The sequence below is a fragment of the Sebastes fasciatus genome, chromosome 21 (assembly GCF_043250625.1).
Source record: "Sebastes fasciatus isolate fSebFas1 chromosome 21, fSebFas1.pri, whole genome shotgun sequence".
NCBI lineage: Eukaryota > Metazoa > Chordata > Actinopteri > Perciformes > Sebastidae > Sebastes > Sebastes fasciatus.
Window position 1 is genome coordinate 1,605,679 of NC_133815.1, and position 16,107 is coordinate 1,621,785.

Below are 16,107 nucleotides of genomic sequence, written 5' to 3' on the forward strand. Positions count from 1 at the left end.
TGTTTGTGGACTTCAGTTCCGCATTCAACACCATCAGCCCAGCTCTGCTACAGGACAAGCTTTCCCTGCTGAGCGTGCCTGACTCCACCTGCAGGTGGATCACAGACTTTCTAACTGACAGGAGTCAGCACGTAAGGCTGGGGAAGCAAGTCTCCGACACCCAGACCATCAGCACCGGTGCCCCCCAAGGCTGCGTTCTCTCCCCACTGCTCTTCTCCCTGTACACCAACGGCTGCACCTCCAGACACCAATCTGTCAAGCTCCTTAAGTTTGCAGACGACACCACCCTCATCGGCCTCATCTCCGAGGGTGACGAGTCTGCCTACAGATGGGAGGTTGACCATCTGGCATCCTGGTGCAGCCAGAACCACATGGAGCTGAACGCCCTGAAGACAGTGGAGATGGCAGTGGACTTCAGGAGGAACTCAGCCCCGCTCCCCCCCCTCATCCTGCGCGGCTCCCCAGTCAACACGGCGGAGTCGTTCCGTTTCCTGGGCACGACCATCGCCCAGGACCTCAAGTGGGAGCTAAACATCAGCTCCCTCACCAGTAAGGCCCAGCAGAGGATGTACTTCCTGAGGCAGTTGAAGAAATTCAACCTGCCACAGACCATGATGGTGCACTTTTACTCGGCCATCATCGAGTCCATCCTCACCTCCTCCATCACCGTCTGGTTCGCCGCTGCCACCGCCAGGGACAAGGCCAGGCTGCAGCGGGTCATCCGTGCTGCAGAGAAGGCGATCGGCTGCAACCTTCCCTCCCTCCAGGAGCTGTACACCTCCAGGACCTTAAGGAGGGCAGGGAAGATTGTGGCCGACCCCTCCCATCCTGGACACCATCTCTTTCAGACTCTGCCATCTGGCAGGAGGTTAAGGTCCATCAGGACCAAAACCTCACGTCACAAAAACAGTTTCTTCCCCATGGCAGTGGGGCTCTCCAACAGCCCCTCTGCCCCCCTGTGACTGTCTCTCCCTCACACACACACTACTGCCCCCCCTGCCGACACTGACTCTCCCCCCTCTCTCAATATTTGCACTATCTTTATATCATGTTTATAGCTTATTTGTAATTTGTAAATTGTACATTTTTATTATTTTATTCTTCTGTTTTTATCTATTCTTCTGTTTTTATCTATTCTTTTGTTATTATACAGTTTGTCTCGCACCAATAATGCCAAAGAAAATTCCTAGTGTATACCTCTTACACCTGGCAATAAACACCATTCTGATTCTGATTCTGATTCTGATTACCCCAATATGTACCTTGAAATGTATAAAAAATGTCTTTATTATAAACATTATTTAATAATTATAAGCTATGAAATAGCATATCATGGTAAAATAGGGTCCTTGAGAAGCAGTTGCTCTCCATCGGAGGTGGAAAACCAAAACTATTAGATGACACTTCTGATCAGGCACAAATCTCACCATTGTGACTTATTGTCTCCACAAATATAACCTGGAAGCTGATGTCATGATTCAGGGAGGTTTTTAAGACATTTCAAAGAAGTTATTTGCTAATTATTATCTATTTATCAGCAGACATGAAATTAAAGCATATCAATTAACTTTGTATTCCTTTCCTGGAAATGTATTAAATAAATTACCAGCTATTGGGAAAAAGCGGAATATAATTATTAAATAATGTTTATAACAAAGTAATTTTCGACCAATTTTGAGGTAAATATTGGGGTAATTTGTCAAAGAACTTTCAATAGGTTACTTGCTAATTATCACCTAATTACCATGAAATTTGTGGACCTGTAAAATGAAGTGTTACCCTCAATTCATATTACAATAACATGAAACAATGAAAATCAGATTTCTTTAGTTAGTTCATCTTTTTATTTCACCATTTTACAGAATAAAACTTTACATTTTAAATCAATAAGTCATTTTTCAAAATGATTATACATACTGCAAAATCAAGATTAGGTTTATGTGTAGCAGAAGCAAGAAATACAGCGTACATTATCTCTACTGTTTATCTTTAAAACTCATTTTGACATTCTTACAACATTTAATCAACATAAAGCCCCTTATGGCACGTTTGTGATTTGTGATATTAGGCTATTTAAATAAAATTGACTTAATCTTTTCTTTAAAACCTTTTTTTTACTGAAGCAACACAGAATAACAGCACACTGTCTGTCTACACTGTAAGTGTGTGTGTCGGTGCCTCTAAATATATTCCATATTTTCACACATGGGTACAGAAGCTGTCCTGTTACGACTGGATATTGATGATGTGTTTAGTAGAATTGATTTGCTTTTCACAGACATTAGTCACAAAGCGCCTTTCAAGGACATTAAACTACATGCAAGAAAAAGAGGCTACTGATTATGTTCATTTAGTCTCTTCCAAGAATGAGATCAAACAGTAATAAACGTGACATCAGTAAACCCATGAAGCTATATCCGCCATAGAAGACACTAACACTTCCATCTCTTTTTAAGGTTGCTTGTTTTTCCGTGACTTCCTTATACATGGCGTCTGTGTAGTAATTCCCCCCGTTTCCTGCAAACATGTCATCGATCTTCTTGATCAGCTCCACCACTTGACTTCTGTCTTTACTGGTGTTGTCAAAGACGAGGAACCTGTTTCCACAGCTTTGGACGACTTTTCGTAGCTCCGGCTTGCCCTCACGTACGTACTCTTGTATGGTCGTGTCTCCGAGATCGCCGCCACGGGTAAACAGCACGATCATGTACTGGTTAGCGTTTTTACCAAACAGCTCTTGCAGGGCTTCCACAGAGTTCTTCTCTTCGGTGGTGAACCGACCGACTTGGATGACCAGCAGGAACACGTGAGGGCCGGGACATGACACCTCGACACACCTCACGATCTCTTTTTTCATGAATTCTTGGGATTTCTTGGTGTCCAGGATCCCTGGTGTGTCCACCACACTAACCACTCGGTTGCCCCATTGTGTCACACCTTTCTCACAGGTCTCAGTCACGGACTCTGAGCTGGGACGGGATTTGAAATGTTTCTTCTCCAGAATGGTGTTTCCAACTGCACTCTTGCCCACACCAGTTTTTCCAATCATCACGATTCTCAAGTCAGGACCTGCAACACAATTCATCAACTCTGTTTAGTAGGAGTGGGGAAAAAATTTATTCACCTATGTATCACAATTTTTTACGATTTTGAAGTTGATTCTTTAATGCCAGAATCGATATATTTTCTTCATTTGAGTGTATGTGGAGGTAGAAGGAAGTTTTATTGTTGTAGTCTGAGTAACGTGACGTCACATCTGTCAACCAAAACAAACCGCAGCGAGCCGAAACGAAAAAGTAGAAAACGTTGGAGGGTACGACCTGCACCATCACATGATAAATCCAGCGTGGTAAACACTACACATCTAGTAAAGGATGGAAACACTTTGGGTTTCACACGTTGCAGGAAAAGCAGAGCTAGACATCACGGCTAAAGCTGCATGCTCACTCTGTCACGGACAGGAAACGTTATGCATTGAAACGGCCCCGATGGAGCTGACCATGGATGGATAAAGAGAACGGAGCTGATGTACAAAATACATCTATGGAAATAATATTGATTGGATTTTATTCACCAGAAGTATAAAACATTACATGTCCATTATAAATTAAAAGAGAAAATCCCACTAATCTGTGAGGGAAATGTCTTTATTCTTTGATTTTTGGGTTGCTGGAAATAATAATTCATTCCTGACAATGACTGATATATTTGACTTCAGGACATCTCTGACTACAGACATGCTGAAAATCAAACATTTTTACTGGATTCATTTAGAGATTTTCCAAAGTAAAAGTCATTAGAAGTGAATGATTCAACTTGTTCCCCTGGTCTAGTGTTAAACAAGTTATACAAAATCGCAATATCGCATCGCAATACTTAAAAATCACAATACATATCAAATCAGCAAAAAAAAAAACCAAGTCTGTAGTTTTAAGTCTTACCAGCAGGAATTGAAGCCATCTTTTCTCAGCAGCGTTGTCTCAGCAAAGATGAATATTACAGTAAGGCATTTGGGGCTGATTTATATGGTAGCCACACAGCTGTCCCGCCCATAACATCTGCATAACAGTATAAAACAGGCCAGCACATTCTGCAGATACCACACAGCTCCTCCGTATTTTGCTGCCCTCGATCTGAAGACCATGTCTCACGGTATGTCTTTTTTTTTATCTCTGCTTCCCTTACGAAAAAGTAGTATTTATGAAGTATACTGAAGTAAAGTTCAAGTATATATTTCACAAGTATACTTTATGTAGTAAGTATACTAATATCAATGTACTAGTAGTATACTTTTAAATGTACTACATTAATACTTCTTGGCACTAAATTGGCCCACTTTTTAGTTTATAAAAGTATACTATTAAGTGTACTTTAAGTCTAAGAATAGTAAACTTTAAGTACACAACTAGTTTACACCTAAGTTTTATTTTGTACTGCAACTATACTATGAGTATACTGATAGTTTACTAGTTTTATACTTGTAGTCCACTTTTTAGCTTATGAAAGTGCACTTTAAAGTATACTCTCAGTAAAATACTAGTTTAATAGTTTTTATACTGCAAGTATACTTGTAGCCCAGAGATGGGGACTTGAGTCTGCGACTCAAGAATACTTAATTACACTAAGTATATCTCGATCAAAAGAGTAAGTACAAGTAGGCCTATAAGCCAGATATACTTATACTTTTCTGTGTACTTGTCAGTATACTTAAGTATGTTCTTGTTAAGTATATCTCTGATGAGTACATAAAAAGTAAACTGAAAGTATGCACTCTTATTTTTAGTTTAAAAGAAGTATACTAATAGCACACTTTAATAAACTTATTTTTGGGAAGCAATAAGATTTGGTGTTGAAGTAAAAGGAACCTCTTTTGTATAATCAAGTGGAACCACATATAAGATTTTTTTTTTTATTGTATGTATGTATTTGTTGTTTTCACAGAAAGGAAGATTTCAGTCGTTGTCCTGGGAAGTGAAGAGTCCTTGAAGAGAGCTCTAATAACAAACATCCTAGCAAACGATTCGCCACGCAAAAGAAATGTTCTGAAGAAAACTGAGATACATGAAAATGAGAGATATCGTGTCATGTATACACCAAACTTGTCCTCAGCACGTGAGGACATAAAAGAACTATATGCCATTAGTCCATACCCTGACATGTCTTTGTTGATAGTAAAGGAAGGGTTTTCACCAGAAGAAGTGTGGAAGCAGATAGAGGAGCTTAGCAGAATAACTGGAAAACCCACAGAGGACTTCATAGTGGTGCTGCCCCTCAGCTACAAACACCCAGAGCCTTACCTGTTCAGATTCTGCACCATGGAGCAGCTTTACAGCGAGCTGATCAGACTGGCTAAAGACAGATTTCTGATGCCAGCCAACACGAGGTAAAGGTGGAAGCACAGTAGATTTAGGATCATAATTTCATGTAAAAAAAAAAAATACTGGTGTACACTGGTGCATGTACAATTAATAGGGGATTGCTGTAATAGTTTGCATACGTCTACAGTATCAACTCTATAAAAGCAAACCTATTGGTGAGTTAACATGGTTCTGCCTCTATATTATAGTTATGCTGAGTCAACATCATACACTTCAATGGAGACAGCAGGTAAGCAACAATCTCTGTCAGCGGCATTTTGCTAACTTATAGTCAAATGTGTGGTGTTTATTGAAGGGAAACGGAACCGAAAGGTTCTATAGCACCTTACAGAAACTCTTATTTGACCTTTTTTGACCAGGTGTCGGATATAACAACGAGCGCTCCACTGCCCCCAAGAAGACTCCCAAAGGTGAGAGCTGTGTTCTCAAGATGTGTCTGAATCCAGACTGTATATTATTACAAAAATATGTAGTTATGTATGGAGGACGGAAACTGCCAAAATCAAACATAAATAAATTACTCGATAAATAAATAAATATGCCATTTAATTAACCAAAATTTAATATTTAATATTTAAAATAAATGTAGGCATTAATTAATTGAAAAAATGTGACAAAAATCTGAATTTCTGTTTTAATTTGCTTCTTTATTGATTTATCTTTGTAGTACTTCCCCTATCCATCTACTCTTCTATTTTATTTTCCCTTTTATTTATTTATTGACTTATTTTTATTAACTTTTAAATTGATTTCTTTATTTTTGCATATATTTTTAATTATTTTAGATTCATTTTTTTTAATTTATTTTAAATGTATTCATTCACTATTAAATTGTATACATTTATTTATTTCTGCGTAATTTTTTTCCCTTTGCATTTCCCCTCTATATATTTCCCCAAACTTATTTATTTACAAAGATAAACAAATAAAGAAGAAAACTTAAACAGAAATATCAATGTATGTCACATTTTATAATTTAATTAATGCCTACATTTATTTTAAATTTTTTTTTTTCTTTTAATGGTTTATTTATTTATTTTTGGCAGGTTTTGTCCTCCATATGATTCATTATTCAATTTTGGTACATTTAATGGCATACTAATTTATGTAAGAACTTTATGTATTTATTTTGGATTTTGGCAGGTTCTGTCCTCCATACAATTTGTTCAATTTATAAAGTTTAAAAAAATAGTAATATTTATACATTTATACTGAATCTGGTCTAAATTTTTACAGAATGTCTGCCTCTCCCAAACATCACATTTTAAGTCTTTGTTATCATATGGTTATGATATGGTTTAACAGTAAACCGCACTATAACTGGTATCCCGCACAGCTTTAATCTTTTGCAATTCATTTTATTTTATAGGTCTAGGAATAGTGCAGCACAGTAGTGCCAGTCAATTTCAGTCATTTAAGACCTTCATTGTAGCCGTGACAATGCAAGCAAACACACTTCTTTTCAAAGAATAAAAAAAAAAAAGAAAGCAGCTGTTTGTAATTATGAAAACATAATTGTAAAGTTCCCTGAAGTTATTTTTGTTCTACATCAATGCAGGAAATCACCCTGCGACCAGAGTGAACCTTGTTCTGCTGGGAATGGCCGGGACTGGAAAGAGTGCAAGTGGAAACACAATCCTCGGAGAGCCAATCTTCACGTCAAGAGCCAGTTCAGATCTGATCACCAGAGAGTGCCACGCCAAAGACACTGTGATAGGCGGTAGACGTGTACGTGTCATTGATACCCCAGACATCTTTGATGATGACATTAAACCAGATATTAGAGAACAACATGTGAGGAAGTGCAGAGAGTTGTGTGAGCAGGAGCCTTGTGTGTTCTTACTTGTGATACATATTAGCAGATTTACAGACGGTGAGAGAAACATACTGAATAAGTTGGCAGCAGCTTTTGGCAACAGAGTTCATGAACAAACAGTCATCCTGTTTACTCGTGGGCAAGACCTGAAGCAAGGAGGCACGAGCTTTGAGGAGTTTTTGCATAACTCCAGCTCTGATCTCAAGAAAATAGTTTCAATGTGCGGCAATAGGTGTGTTCTTTTTGAGAACAATGCCTCACCTTCACATCGACAAGTGGAAAGGCTAATGCAGACAGTGGTCAAGATATTAAAATAACAGCACAGTGCACGTATCAGACCAGATCAATAAAGGGCTGGAATGTGATTTATTTACTAATTAATATAAAATTCAATACCGTGAACTTGATTGTTTGTTATGAAGCATTTAATCGAGGATTTCTATGTTTTTATATCATGTTGTTTTTTAAATTGCTGCATGAATTCTGTCAAATGAAGCGATTGTTGTAAACTGTGATGGCATGATGGCTGTACATTTACCAATAAAACCCAGTTGTGTTGTAAACTCTGTGTCTCTGTGGTCTCTGATAACTCCACCACACAGATCCAGTCGGACACAGTGATTTAAATACTTATCCTACACACTTCTCAGGGCTTCACCTGCACCGACACCGAGGTTATGAAATGGTACTTGAATAGGTTTAGAGGACATGAGGGAAATGTTGTTTTTAATGTTATAATAGAGCCGCCTTGTTTCCCCAAAATCCTCTGAAACTAAAAATAAGTGGAAGATGAATACATTTCTATTTATCTGTGTGACACAAAACGTGGTTTGCTTAATTTATCCCCCCCTTATTACATTTAGGGTCAAATTTATGGAGGACAGAAACTGCCGAAATCTAAAATAAATTAATAAATTATTCAATAAATAAATGAATATGACATTAAATGTACTAAAAATAATATTACAAATATATGTGTGCATTATTTAACTGATAACATGTGACAAATTGATTTTTTGATTTGCTTCTTTATTTACCTTTGTATTAATTCCCTTATTTATCTACTTTTATTCAATTTTCCCTTTTACTTATTTATCTATTTTATTAACTTAAATTTATTTATTTATTTTTCCTTTTATTTTTTTATTCACTTAAAATTTATTTTTAAATGTATTTATTCATCATTAAATGTATTTATTCATGGAAATAAATACACAAATAAATACATAATACCTTTAATAATTAACAAATAAATTAAAGAATACATTTTAAATGGATAAAAATTAAATACAAAAATAAATTTAATCTAAAAAGAATTAAATTATTAAAAGGGAAAATTAATACACAGTAGATAAATAGGGGAATACTTAGGATGGGTTAAATGCAGAGTTAAAATGTCATGTATGTACCTGTATGTACTATAACAAATAAAGGTTTCTTCTTCTTCTTCTTAAATAAAGAAACAAATTAAAACAAACATCAATTCATGTCACAATTTATCATTTAATTAATGCCTATATTTATTTTTAATATTATCTTTGGTACATTTAATGGCATATTAATCTTTTATCTCACCATTTTTATTATTTATTATAATAATAATTATTATTATATTTTATTATTTTTCTAGGTGTTGTCCTCCATACAAATTGTCCCTTTTAAAAAGCTTAAAAATACAGGAATATGTAAATGGAAAACTAATTTTAATAGTACAATATTCAATATCACTAGTAACTAAAAAATATGACATTTAGACTGAATCTGGTTTAAACTTTTTTTTAGCATAGAACAAAATGTGTCTGCCTCTCCCTCCCTCCATATTTGAAGTCTTTGTTATCATATGAGTCATTTTTCTGGTAGTAATTGTTCAAAATCCTGAATGTTTCTGCCCTCATAACTTTTTATTCTTCTGTATTTTGACTCTGGAGGATCAACACCGCTAGCCGAACAGTAAACTATACTATAACTGGTATGATATCACCACCTACTGGACATTTGATATAACATTCCTCATGTGCTCACTTGTCAAGGAAAATGTAACCCACACAGATTTCATCATTTATAATGTTATAGGTCTAAGAATAGTGCAGCACAGTATTCTTTCAAGTCGTCAATTCGGGTCATTTAAGACCTTCATCGTAGCACTTCAAAGTGCCTCAAAATTGTACTTAGTTACCACTTCTTTAACTTGTAGTGGAGTATTTTCAGAGTGTCCCACCAGTGCTTCATTTTAAAGGGGGCACAAGTGAAACAATTTTTTTTAGAAACTTCTGCTCAGTTGTGGAAATTAATTTGTTAAATATAAAAAAGGTTAAATTATGAAATAAATGAGAATTGCAGAGTTTGAAACAAAAACAAGCCTTTCTTTATTAATTTTTTTAAATTCATAGTTGTACAACTTAAATTTAGTGCAAGTGTCGGTACCGAAACCAGAGTGTCATCGTACAACAGCAGAGATTAGTAGCTTTCATCCAGTTATTTTTGAGAGGAATACGCAAAAATGAGTAATGCACATGCAGCATCACTGACCAGAGAGAGAAGTATTGAATAGAAAGTGAATCGGTCCGTCCTCCAGCTTCAGTACATGGAAGGTTTCTCCTCTCCTTTTGGATTGGTCACCTTCTCCAGATTCTTGTTGATGATGTCATAAAGCTCGGCCTGCACCAAACGGGTAGAAAGAACGGTTTAAATTCTCTTCTTCCATGACAGCATGGCGGTAAATACTACTTACTGAGGACATGTCCGACTTACGTAGAAGCCGCGAATGTCGAGAACAATGACTCTGATCTCAGAGTAGATGGCCTCGTCCTTCTCGTGGACCAGCGTGCGGTAGTCCATCTGGAGGGAGAGAAAGCGAAGTTAAAGGTATTTCCAGGAGTTTTATAAAAGCTTTAAAGGTGCAATGTGTAACATCTGGCCAGAATTCTAGTTAAAAATATTCAATAAAATAATATTATCAACAGAATGATTGATGTGTTTTAATGGAGCTCTGTGGCACAGAGGAAGAAGAGATATCAATACTTGTTCGTAGATACATCGTGAACACTCACCACATGAGTCTCTTTGGAAGCTTTTCCAACAGCATCTCCCCTCTCTAAGAAGTACCTAAACAAGTCAACAGAAATGGTTTTAAGCAAAATCAGGAAATGTCAATCTGTGTCCAAAATTAACATAAAAATGATACGTTTTCTGATTTTAGAAAGAGTCTAAAAATCTGCATTACTAATTAAAGTGATGTTAATTATTTGTCTGCCAAAACAGCTGGTGAACTAAACACAATCTACTGGTAAACAGTGGTCAACCTGCAGGTCTGAGAAGTGAAGCCAACGCTGAAGAGACAGAGACGACCAAAAAAACAAGATGGAAACAGACAAAAAACAAGATGGCGATGGCCAAAAAACGAAATGGCAATTGCCAAAAACAAAGATGGTGATGGTCAAAATGCCAAACTCGAGGCTTCAAAACTGTCCACAAACCAGCGGGTGACGTTGCTGAGACTACGTCCACTTCTTACACACACTCTATGCTAGAAAGCAACATTTATATCAAACCCACTTGTTGATGTTGGTCTGAAAACCGTCCACTTTGGTTTTCACTGCACCGATTCTCTCCAAGATTTTCTCCTGTGGTGAAATACAAAATAATATTTCATAAATACGTCACCAAATTCGACCAAATTGTGTCACTGTGCACGGACAGGATGCACATGTACCTGGATGGCGACCCCAAAGTCATTTCCATCTTCTATTTTTGGGATGAGGTGCTGAATCCAGCAGGTGACCTTCAGTAACACAACAGAAGTTTAATGAACACCAACACTTCAACATAGTTCCGTGTTTTAGAGGAAACAAGCTCAGCATTCATCGTCACTGTGAGAGTGATTCACTTACAGTGATGATGGTCTCTCTGAGAGCGACGATCTCTGGTTTCACCCTCTCTAGAAGCGTCGTAATCTTCTCATTCCCCTTGATGAAGCCACATTTAGGAGCTGTTGGACAGTGAGGAGATATTACCGTTATTATATTACCTGTCACGTACATTGTGTGCAGATACAAAACAATATGTTTACCTTTCTTCTTCTTCTTCTCATCATCTTCATTCTTATCCGTCTCCATTTCCTGTGAGATCCGTTTAACATGGTCAAACATCAACAATCGTTGCAGGACATTTTTTGTCGCATATGTGAGACATCTTTATACGGACAGGTGTTTCTTTTAAGTAACTGATAAATAGTTAAATAATGAGTGTTTGTAATGACGGTTGGGCCTAAAAAAGAGCTTCAACAACGTCTGAACATTAAGACCTTCATGAAGGGAGGATTTATTGCCAGACTGTTGTATTAGACTGCAGCAGTTTTAGCCGAGTGTACCTAATAAACTGGCAACTGAGTGTATTTATAAATATCAGTTTAAGTGTACACTATATTTAGGATATTTTCGCAGCGTGACCTTGCAGTAAGACAGCTATACAGTCTATGTTTCCGACAGGGAACTGAAGCCGTTATCTATGCTCTCAAAGTCACCAGACTCCATTGACAAAAGCAGTGATTTTACCTTGCAGAACAGGGGAGCTGCTGATCCACTGCTGCCTCGATCGGTTAGTTTGTTTGTGTTATTGTGTGACTTTGGTTGTTTCGAATTCACCGAACTCACCATATAACACAAACGAACTAACGAATCGAGGCAGCGGTGGATCAGCAACTCCCCTGTTCTGCAAAGTAAAATTGCTGTTTTTGTCAATGGAGTCTGGTGGGTTTGAAGAGCATTGATAACGGCTTCAGTTCCCCACAGAAAGGGCCGTCTGACAGCGAGGTACAGCGGTGACATTGAACCCGTCCACAGCAGTACATTTCTTTGCTCCCATGCTGGTACTCCTGTCTGTTTCTACTAACTCATTCTACTATAGGTACGACGGAGTATTAGGGCCACATTGAGGGGAAAAAAAATCTGAGATTGCGAGAATAAAGTCATAATATTACGAGAATAAAGTCAGAAGTTTACAAGAAAAAAAGTCATATTATATTATTTACGTGTTATTTTAGAGGGGAAATAGTGTGAAAATGAGGAACGTGGAGCATCTTGTGAAGTTCTACTTTAGTTTAGGTTTCACAAATAACCAAATACTTCATCTTTTGGCACATCAGCACCACATTATCATCAGTATCAGGACCTGGAAAAGATTGTGCAAGAAACTGAGTTTATTCTGAAGAAAGAACCACGCGGACCTGTAAAGTTATGACTTCATTCTTGCAATATTACAACTTTTTTTCTTGTAAAGTTATGACTTTATTCTCGTAATATTACGACTTTTTTTTGTAAAGTTGTGACTTTATTCTCATATTCCGACTTTTTTCCTCGTAAAGTTAGGACTTTATTCTCAAGAGAGCTGAATGCAACAGGTTGGTTCGAGCCCTCTTTGGAAAGTATTCCTGTTTGTGGATTATTTTAAAAGCTATGAAAGCACAAACTTGTGTAAAACCCGTTAATGAGAGAGGTCACCTCGTCCTCTGGGGAAGGAGGGTCTGGTATGGGGATGTCCAGGGGAGCCTGGAGTGAGGACATGTCCGTGATACTGAGGGCATCATCCTGAAAACACACACACACACACACGATGAAGAGAATTCACAGGTGAGGCGTTATTGAGGTTGTGTGTTAAAACACTGAACTTGCTGACCTTCAGCAGAGCATCCAGCAGCACAATCTTCCGGGGGATGTAGTGGGAGAACAGATTATCTGCCTGCAAACAGACAAAAAATAAACACTTAGATTATTAGACCTTTTTTTGGGGGCTAATGAAAGTTTTACATTTTTATATTCTAAAGCATCATAAAGCAACACTGTTTTTAGCTTTAAGGTTAAAGTTATTTGACATTTTGAGCATGTTTAAAAGGCGAGAAACCCCCCAAAAAGTTATACTACACAAAGCTACAAATTTCTCTGTAAAAGTCAGATCTTTTAGATTAATCAGAAGACGCGTCTTATCTTTATACATTCCTTTAATGACAGATGTTAGGAGCTGGACACTATTTTATTTTTTCTGCATTTTACTGCAGTCTGCATTAATTTAAATCCAGTGACAGATGAGCCTTCAGTCTCTCTCTCTGTGTTTGAACACTATGAAGTGTAAGTGGCAGAAAATCATCTGATGTCAGAGGAGAGATGAGGAGTTTTGTTGTGAAACAAAATTTTTGAACAGAGCCATGTTGGTTTTTGAAAAAGCTGACTTTTTCAGAATGAAACGGATCACTTAATAATGTAATTCAACATAATATATTTATATATATAAAAAACAAACACAGCAGAATAAATGTCAACAAACCTCATGATACAGGGACTGGCGGAAGCTTTCCACCTGTGGAAAATGGGAATGAAGTGTATCATTATGTTATTTAAGCTGCTGATTCATGCTACAAAAGAGTTGCTTTCGTTTTCCTCTCAGGAGGCTTCACCACCTATAGCTGACTCTGTTTTACCAACGTGTTTGTCAAAAACAATCTGCATAAAACAACCAGTTATTTAAAAGAGTTTTGTTTTTATACCAAATGTATAAAGAAAATAATACAGAAATAAATAAGTTTGGAGAAATAAATAGGGGGCAAACCATGCAGAAATAAATAAATACATACAATTTAATAATGAATAAAAACATTTAAAAATAATGCAAAAATAAAGACATTTTCAAAGTTAATATAAATAAATAAATAGATAAGATATATATATATACATATATATATACATATTTTTTTCACATATGGAAAATGTGTAGAAAAATTGTGTATTATTGTCAATTTTTATTGGAGCCTCAACAGAAAATTATTTTCTCTCAGAAAATTTAAAATAATACACAAATAAATAGGTTTGGCGAAATAAATAGGGGGCAAACCATGCAGAAATAAATAAATATATACAATTTAATAATGAATCAAAACATTTAAAAATAAATAAAAAATAATGCAAAAATAAATACATTTTCAAAGTTAATATAAATAAATAAATAAGATATATAAATATTTTTAATAATATAATTGTAGAAAAATTGTGTATTATTGTCAATTTTTATTGAAGCCTCAACAGAAAATGATTTTCTCTCAGAAAATAAAAATAAAATAAATAAATAACAGTGTGCTACATGATCATTATTATTATTATTGTTATTATTACTATTATTATTATTTACTTAAAGCTATAGCATCATATATTTTCTGTATGCTTACTACAAAAATAAATGCCTCAACAGAAAATTATTTTCTCTCAAAAAATGAAAATTTAATAAATTATTGTGTGCTACATTATTATTATTATTATTATTATTATTGTTGTGTATTATTGTAAATTTTTATTGAAGCCTAAACAGAAAGTGATTTCCTCTCAGAAAATGAAAAATAATACAGAAATAAATAAGTTTGGAATGAAGTGTATGATTATGTTATTTAAGCTGCTGAGTCATGCTACAAAAGAGTTACTTTCGTTTTTTCCCCTCTTAGGAGGAGACTTTCTGCTGCTTCACCACCTACAGCTGACTCTGCTTTACCAACGTGTTTGTCAGAAAAACTATCTGCATTAAAACAACCAGTTATTTAAAAGTGTTTTAGCACATAGCTATCGCATGTAGCCTTCTGTACTTTTGCATTAAAACAGGACATCCACTCACCTTCTCCGCATTCGCTTTGCTGATCTTCAGGGCAGAAGTCTTAGACATGGCTGAGCAGACTCTACAAGTACAGCACAAGTAAAGAAACACAAGTGTTCAGATGAAGTCAGACGAAGAAGTTTGCAGGTAGCTGGTGAGGACAATATGGCTACCAAGTAAGATTTTAGTTATTTCCTCAACAAGTTTGCTTTCGATTTCATGTCGCATGATGCAGTTTGCGCCTCCCACTGTCTCCCTACGCCACTGAAAGTAGGGCGTGAGTCTTACAACTTTAGTGTGCGTGTTTAAAATAGAGCAGAGGAGATGTTAGAGCTTTATAAGTAAATAAAAGATAATAATAATAATAATAATAATAATAATAATAATAATAATAATAATAATAATAATAATAATAATGATAATAATAATGATGATAATAATAATAATAATAATGATAATAATAATTATGATAATAATAATAATAATAATAATAATAATAATAATAATAATAATAATAATAATGTAGCACACGATTATTTATTTTATTTTTCATTTTCTGAGAGAAAATAATTTTCTGTTAAGGCATTTATTTTTGTAGTAAGCATAAAGGAAATATATGATGTTATTGCTTTATAAGTAAATAATAATAATAATAATAATAATGATCATGTAGCACACTATTATTTATTTATTAATTTTATTTTTCATTTTTTGAGAGAAAATAATTTTCTGTTAAGGCATTTATTTTTGTAGTAAGCATACAGAAAATATATGATGTTATTGCTTTATAAGTAAATAATAATAATAATAATAATAATAATAATAATAATATTGTAGCACACTATTATTTATTTTTTTATTTTATTTTTCATTTTCTGAAAGAAAATAATTTTCTATTCAGACATGTATTCTTGTAGTAAGCATACCGAAAATATATGATGTTATAGCTTTAAGTAAATAATAATAATAATAATAATAATAATAATAATAATAATAATAATAATAGTAATAATAATAATAATGATCATGTAGCACACTATTATTTATTTATTTATTTTATTTTTCGTTTTCTGAGAGAAAATAATTTTCTGTTGAGGCATTTTCCATATGTGAAAAAATATGTATATATCTTATTTATTTATTTGTTTGTTTATTTATTTATTTATAAATATATATAATATATTTTGGCCTTTTTTTTATAAATGTCCCTACACATGTCTTGTTTTTGTAATCACTTTATAACACAATAAAAAAAAATGAAAAAATCCGGCTTTTATTTTGAAA

At 35.0% G+C, this 16,107-nt stretch overlaps 3 protein-coding genes across 4 annotated transcripts; 1 reads left to right on the forward strand and 2 right to left on the reverse strand.

Moving 5' to 3' along the window:
• Window positions 1-1,821: 1,821 nt before the first annotated feature.
• LOC141759857 (GTPase IMAP family member 7-like) lies at window positions 1,822-4,079 on the reverse strand. Its single transcript, XM_074622326.1, has 2 exons — window positions 3,942-4,079; window positions 1,822-3,069 (listed from the first exon to the last, which is right to left on the reverse strand). Exons 1-2 carry the CDS (start codon window positions 3,958-3,960, stop codon window positions 2,351-2,353), a joined length of 738 nt encoding a protein of 245 aa, XP_074478427.1. The 5' UTR covers window positions 3,961-4,079; the 3' UTR covers window positions 1,822-2,350.
• Window positions 4,010-7,757, forward strand: LOC141759853 (GTPase IMAP family member 4-like). The gene is made up of 5 exons (XM_074622316.1): window positions 4,010-4,152; window positions 4,942-5,383; window positions 5,567-5,607; window positions 5,738-5,788; window positions 6,937-7,757. The coding sequence occupies exons 1-5, from the start codon at window positions 4,143-4,145 to the stop codon at window positions 7,509-7,511; spliced, it is 1,119 nt and encodes a 372-aa protein (XP_074478417.1). The 5' UTR covers window positions 4,010-4,142; the 3' UTR covers window positions 7,512-7,757.
• A 1,779-nt stretch (window positions 7,758-9,536) lies between these two features.
• On the reverse strand, window positions 9,537-15,072 carry psme2 (proteasome activator subunit 2). Of its 2 annotated transcripts, none has more exons than XM_074622325.1 (11): window positions 14,845-15,072; window positions 13,513-13,545; window positions 12,868-12,930; window positions 12,693-12,779; window positions 11,264-11,312; window positions 11,085-11,182; window positions 10,907-10,975; window positions 10,750-10,817; window positions 10,245-10,299; window positions 9,946-10,032; window positions 9,537-9,852 (listed from the first exon to the last, which is right to left on the reverse strand). In XM_074622325.1, the coding sequence occupies exons 1-11, from the start codon at window positions 14,890-14,892 to the stop codon at window positions 9,772-9,774; spliced, it is 738 nt and encodes a 245-aa protein (XP_074478426.1). In that variant the 5' UTR covers window positions 14,893-15,072; the 3' UTR covers window positions 9,537-9,771. The 2 variants fall into 2 exon arrangements, with proteins under 2 accessions (XP_074478426.1, XP_074478425.1); XM_074622324.1 differs by having other exon boundaries at window positions 11,085-11,185; window positions 14,845-15,059.
• Window positions 15,073-16,107: the final 1,035 nt, after the last annotated feature.

What these genes read in the sequence shown, in the direction of transcription:
- psme2 (XM_074622324.1), bottom strand. Translation starts at nt 14,892, where the DNA reads ATGTCTAAGACTTCTGCCCTGAAGATCAGCAAAGCGAATGCGGAGAAG. An exon ending in TCAGAGAGACCATCATCACT is followed by an intron (nt 10,976 to 11,084) that starts GTAAGTGAATCA and finishes GTGTTACTGAAG; the next exon opens with GTCACCTGCTGGATTCAGCA. An exon ending in TTTCAGACCAACATCAACAA is followed by an intron (nt 10,300 to 10,749) that starts GTGGGTTTGATA and finishes TGACTTGTTTAG; the next exon opens with GTACTTCTTAGAGAGGGGAG.
- LOC141759853 (XM_074622316.1), top strand. An exon ending in CTGATGCCAGCCAACACGAG is followed by an intron (nt 5,384 to 5,566) that starts GTAAAGGTGGAA and finishes TCTATATTATAG; the next exon opens with TTATGCTGAGTCAACATCAT. An exon ending in CACTTCAATGGAGACAGCAG is followed by an intron (nt 5,608 to 5,737) that starts GTAAGCAACAAT and finishes TTTTTTGACCAG; the next exon opens with GTGTCGGATATAACAACGAG.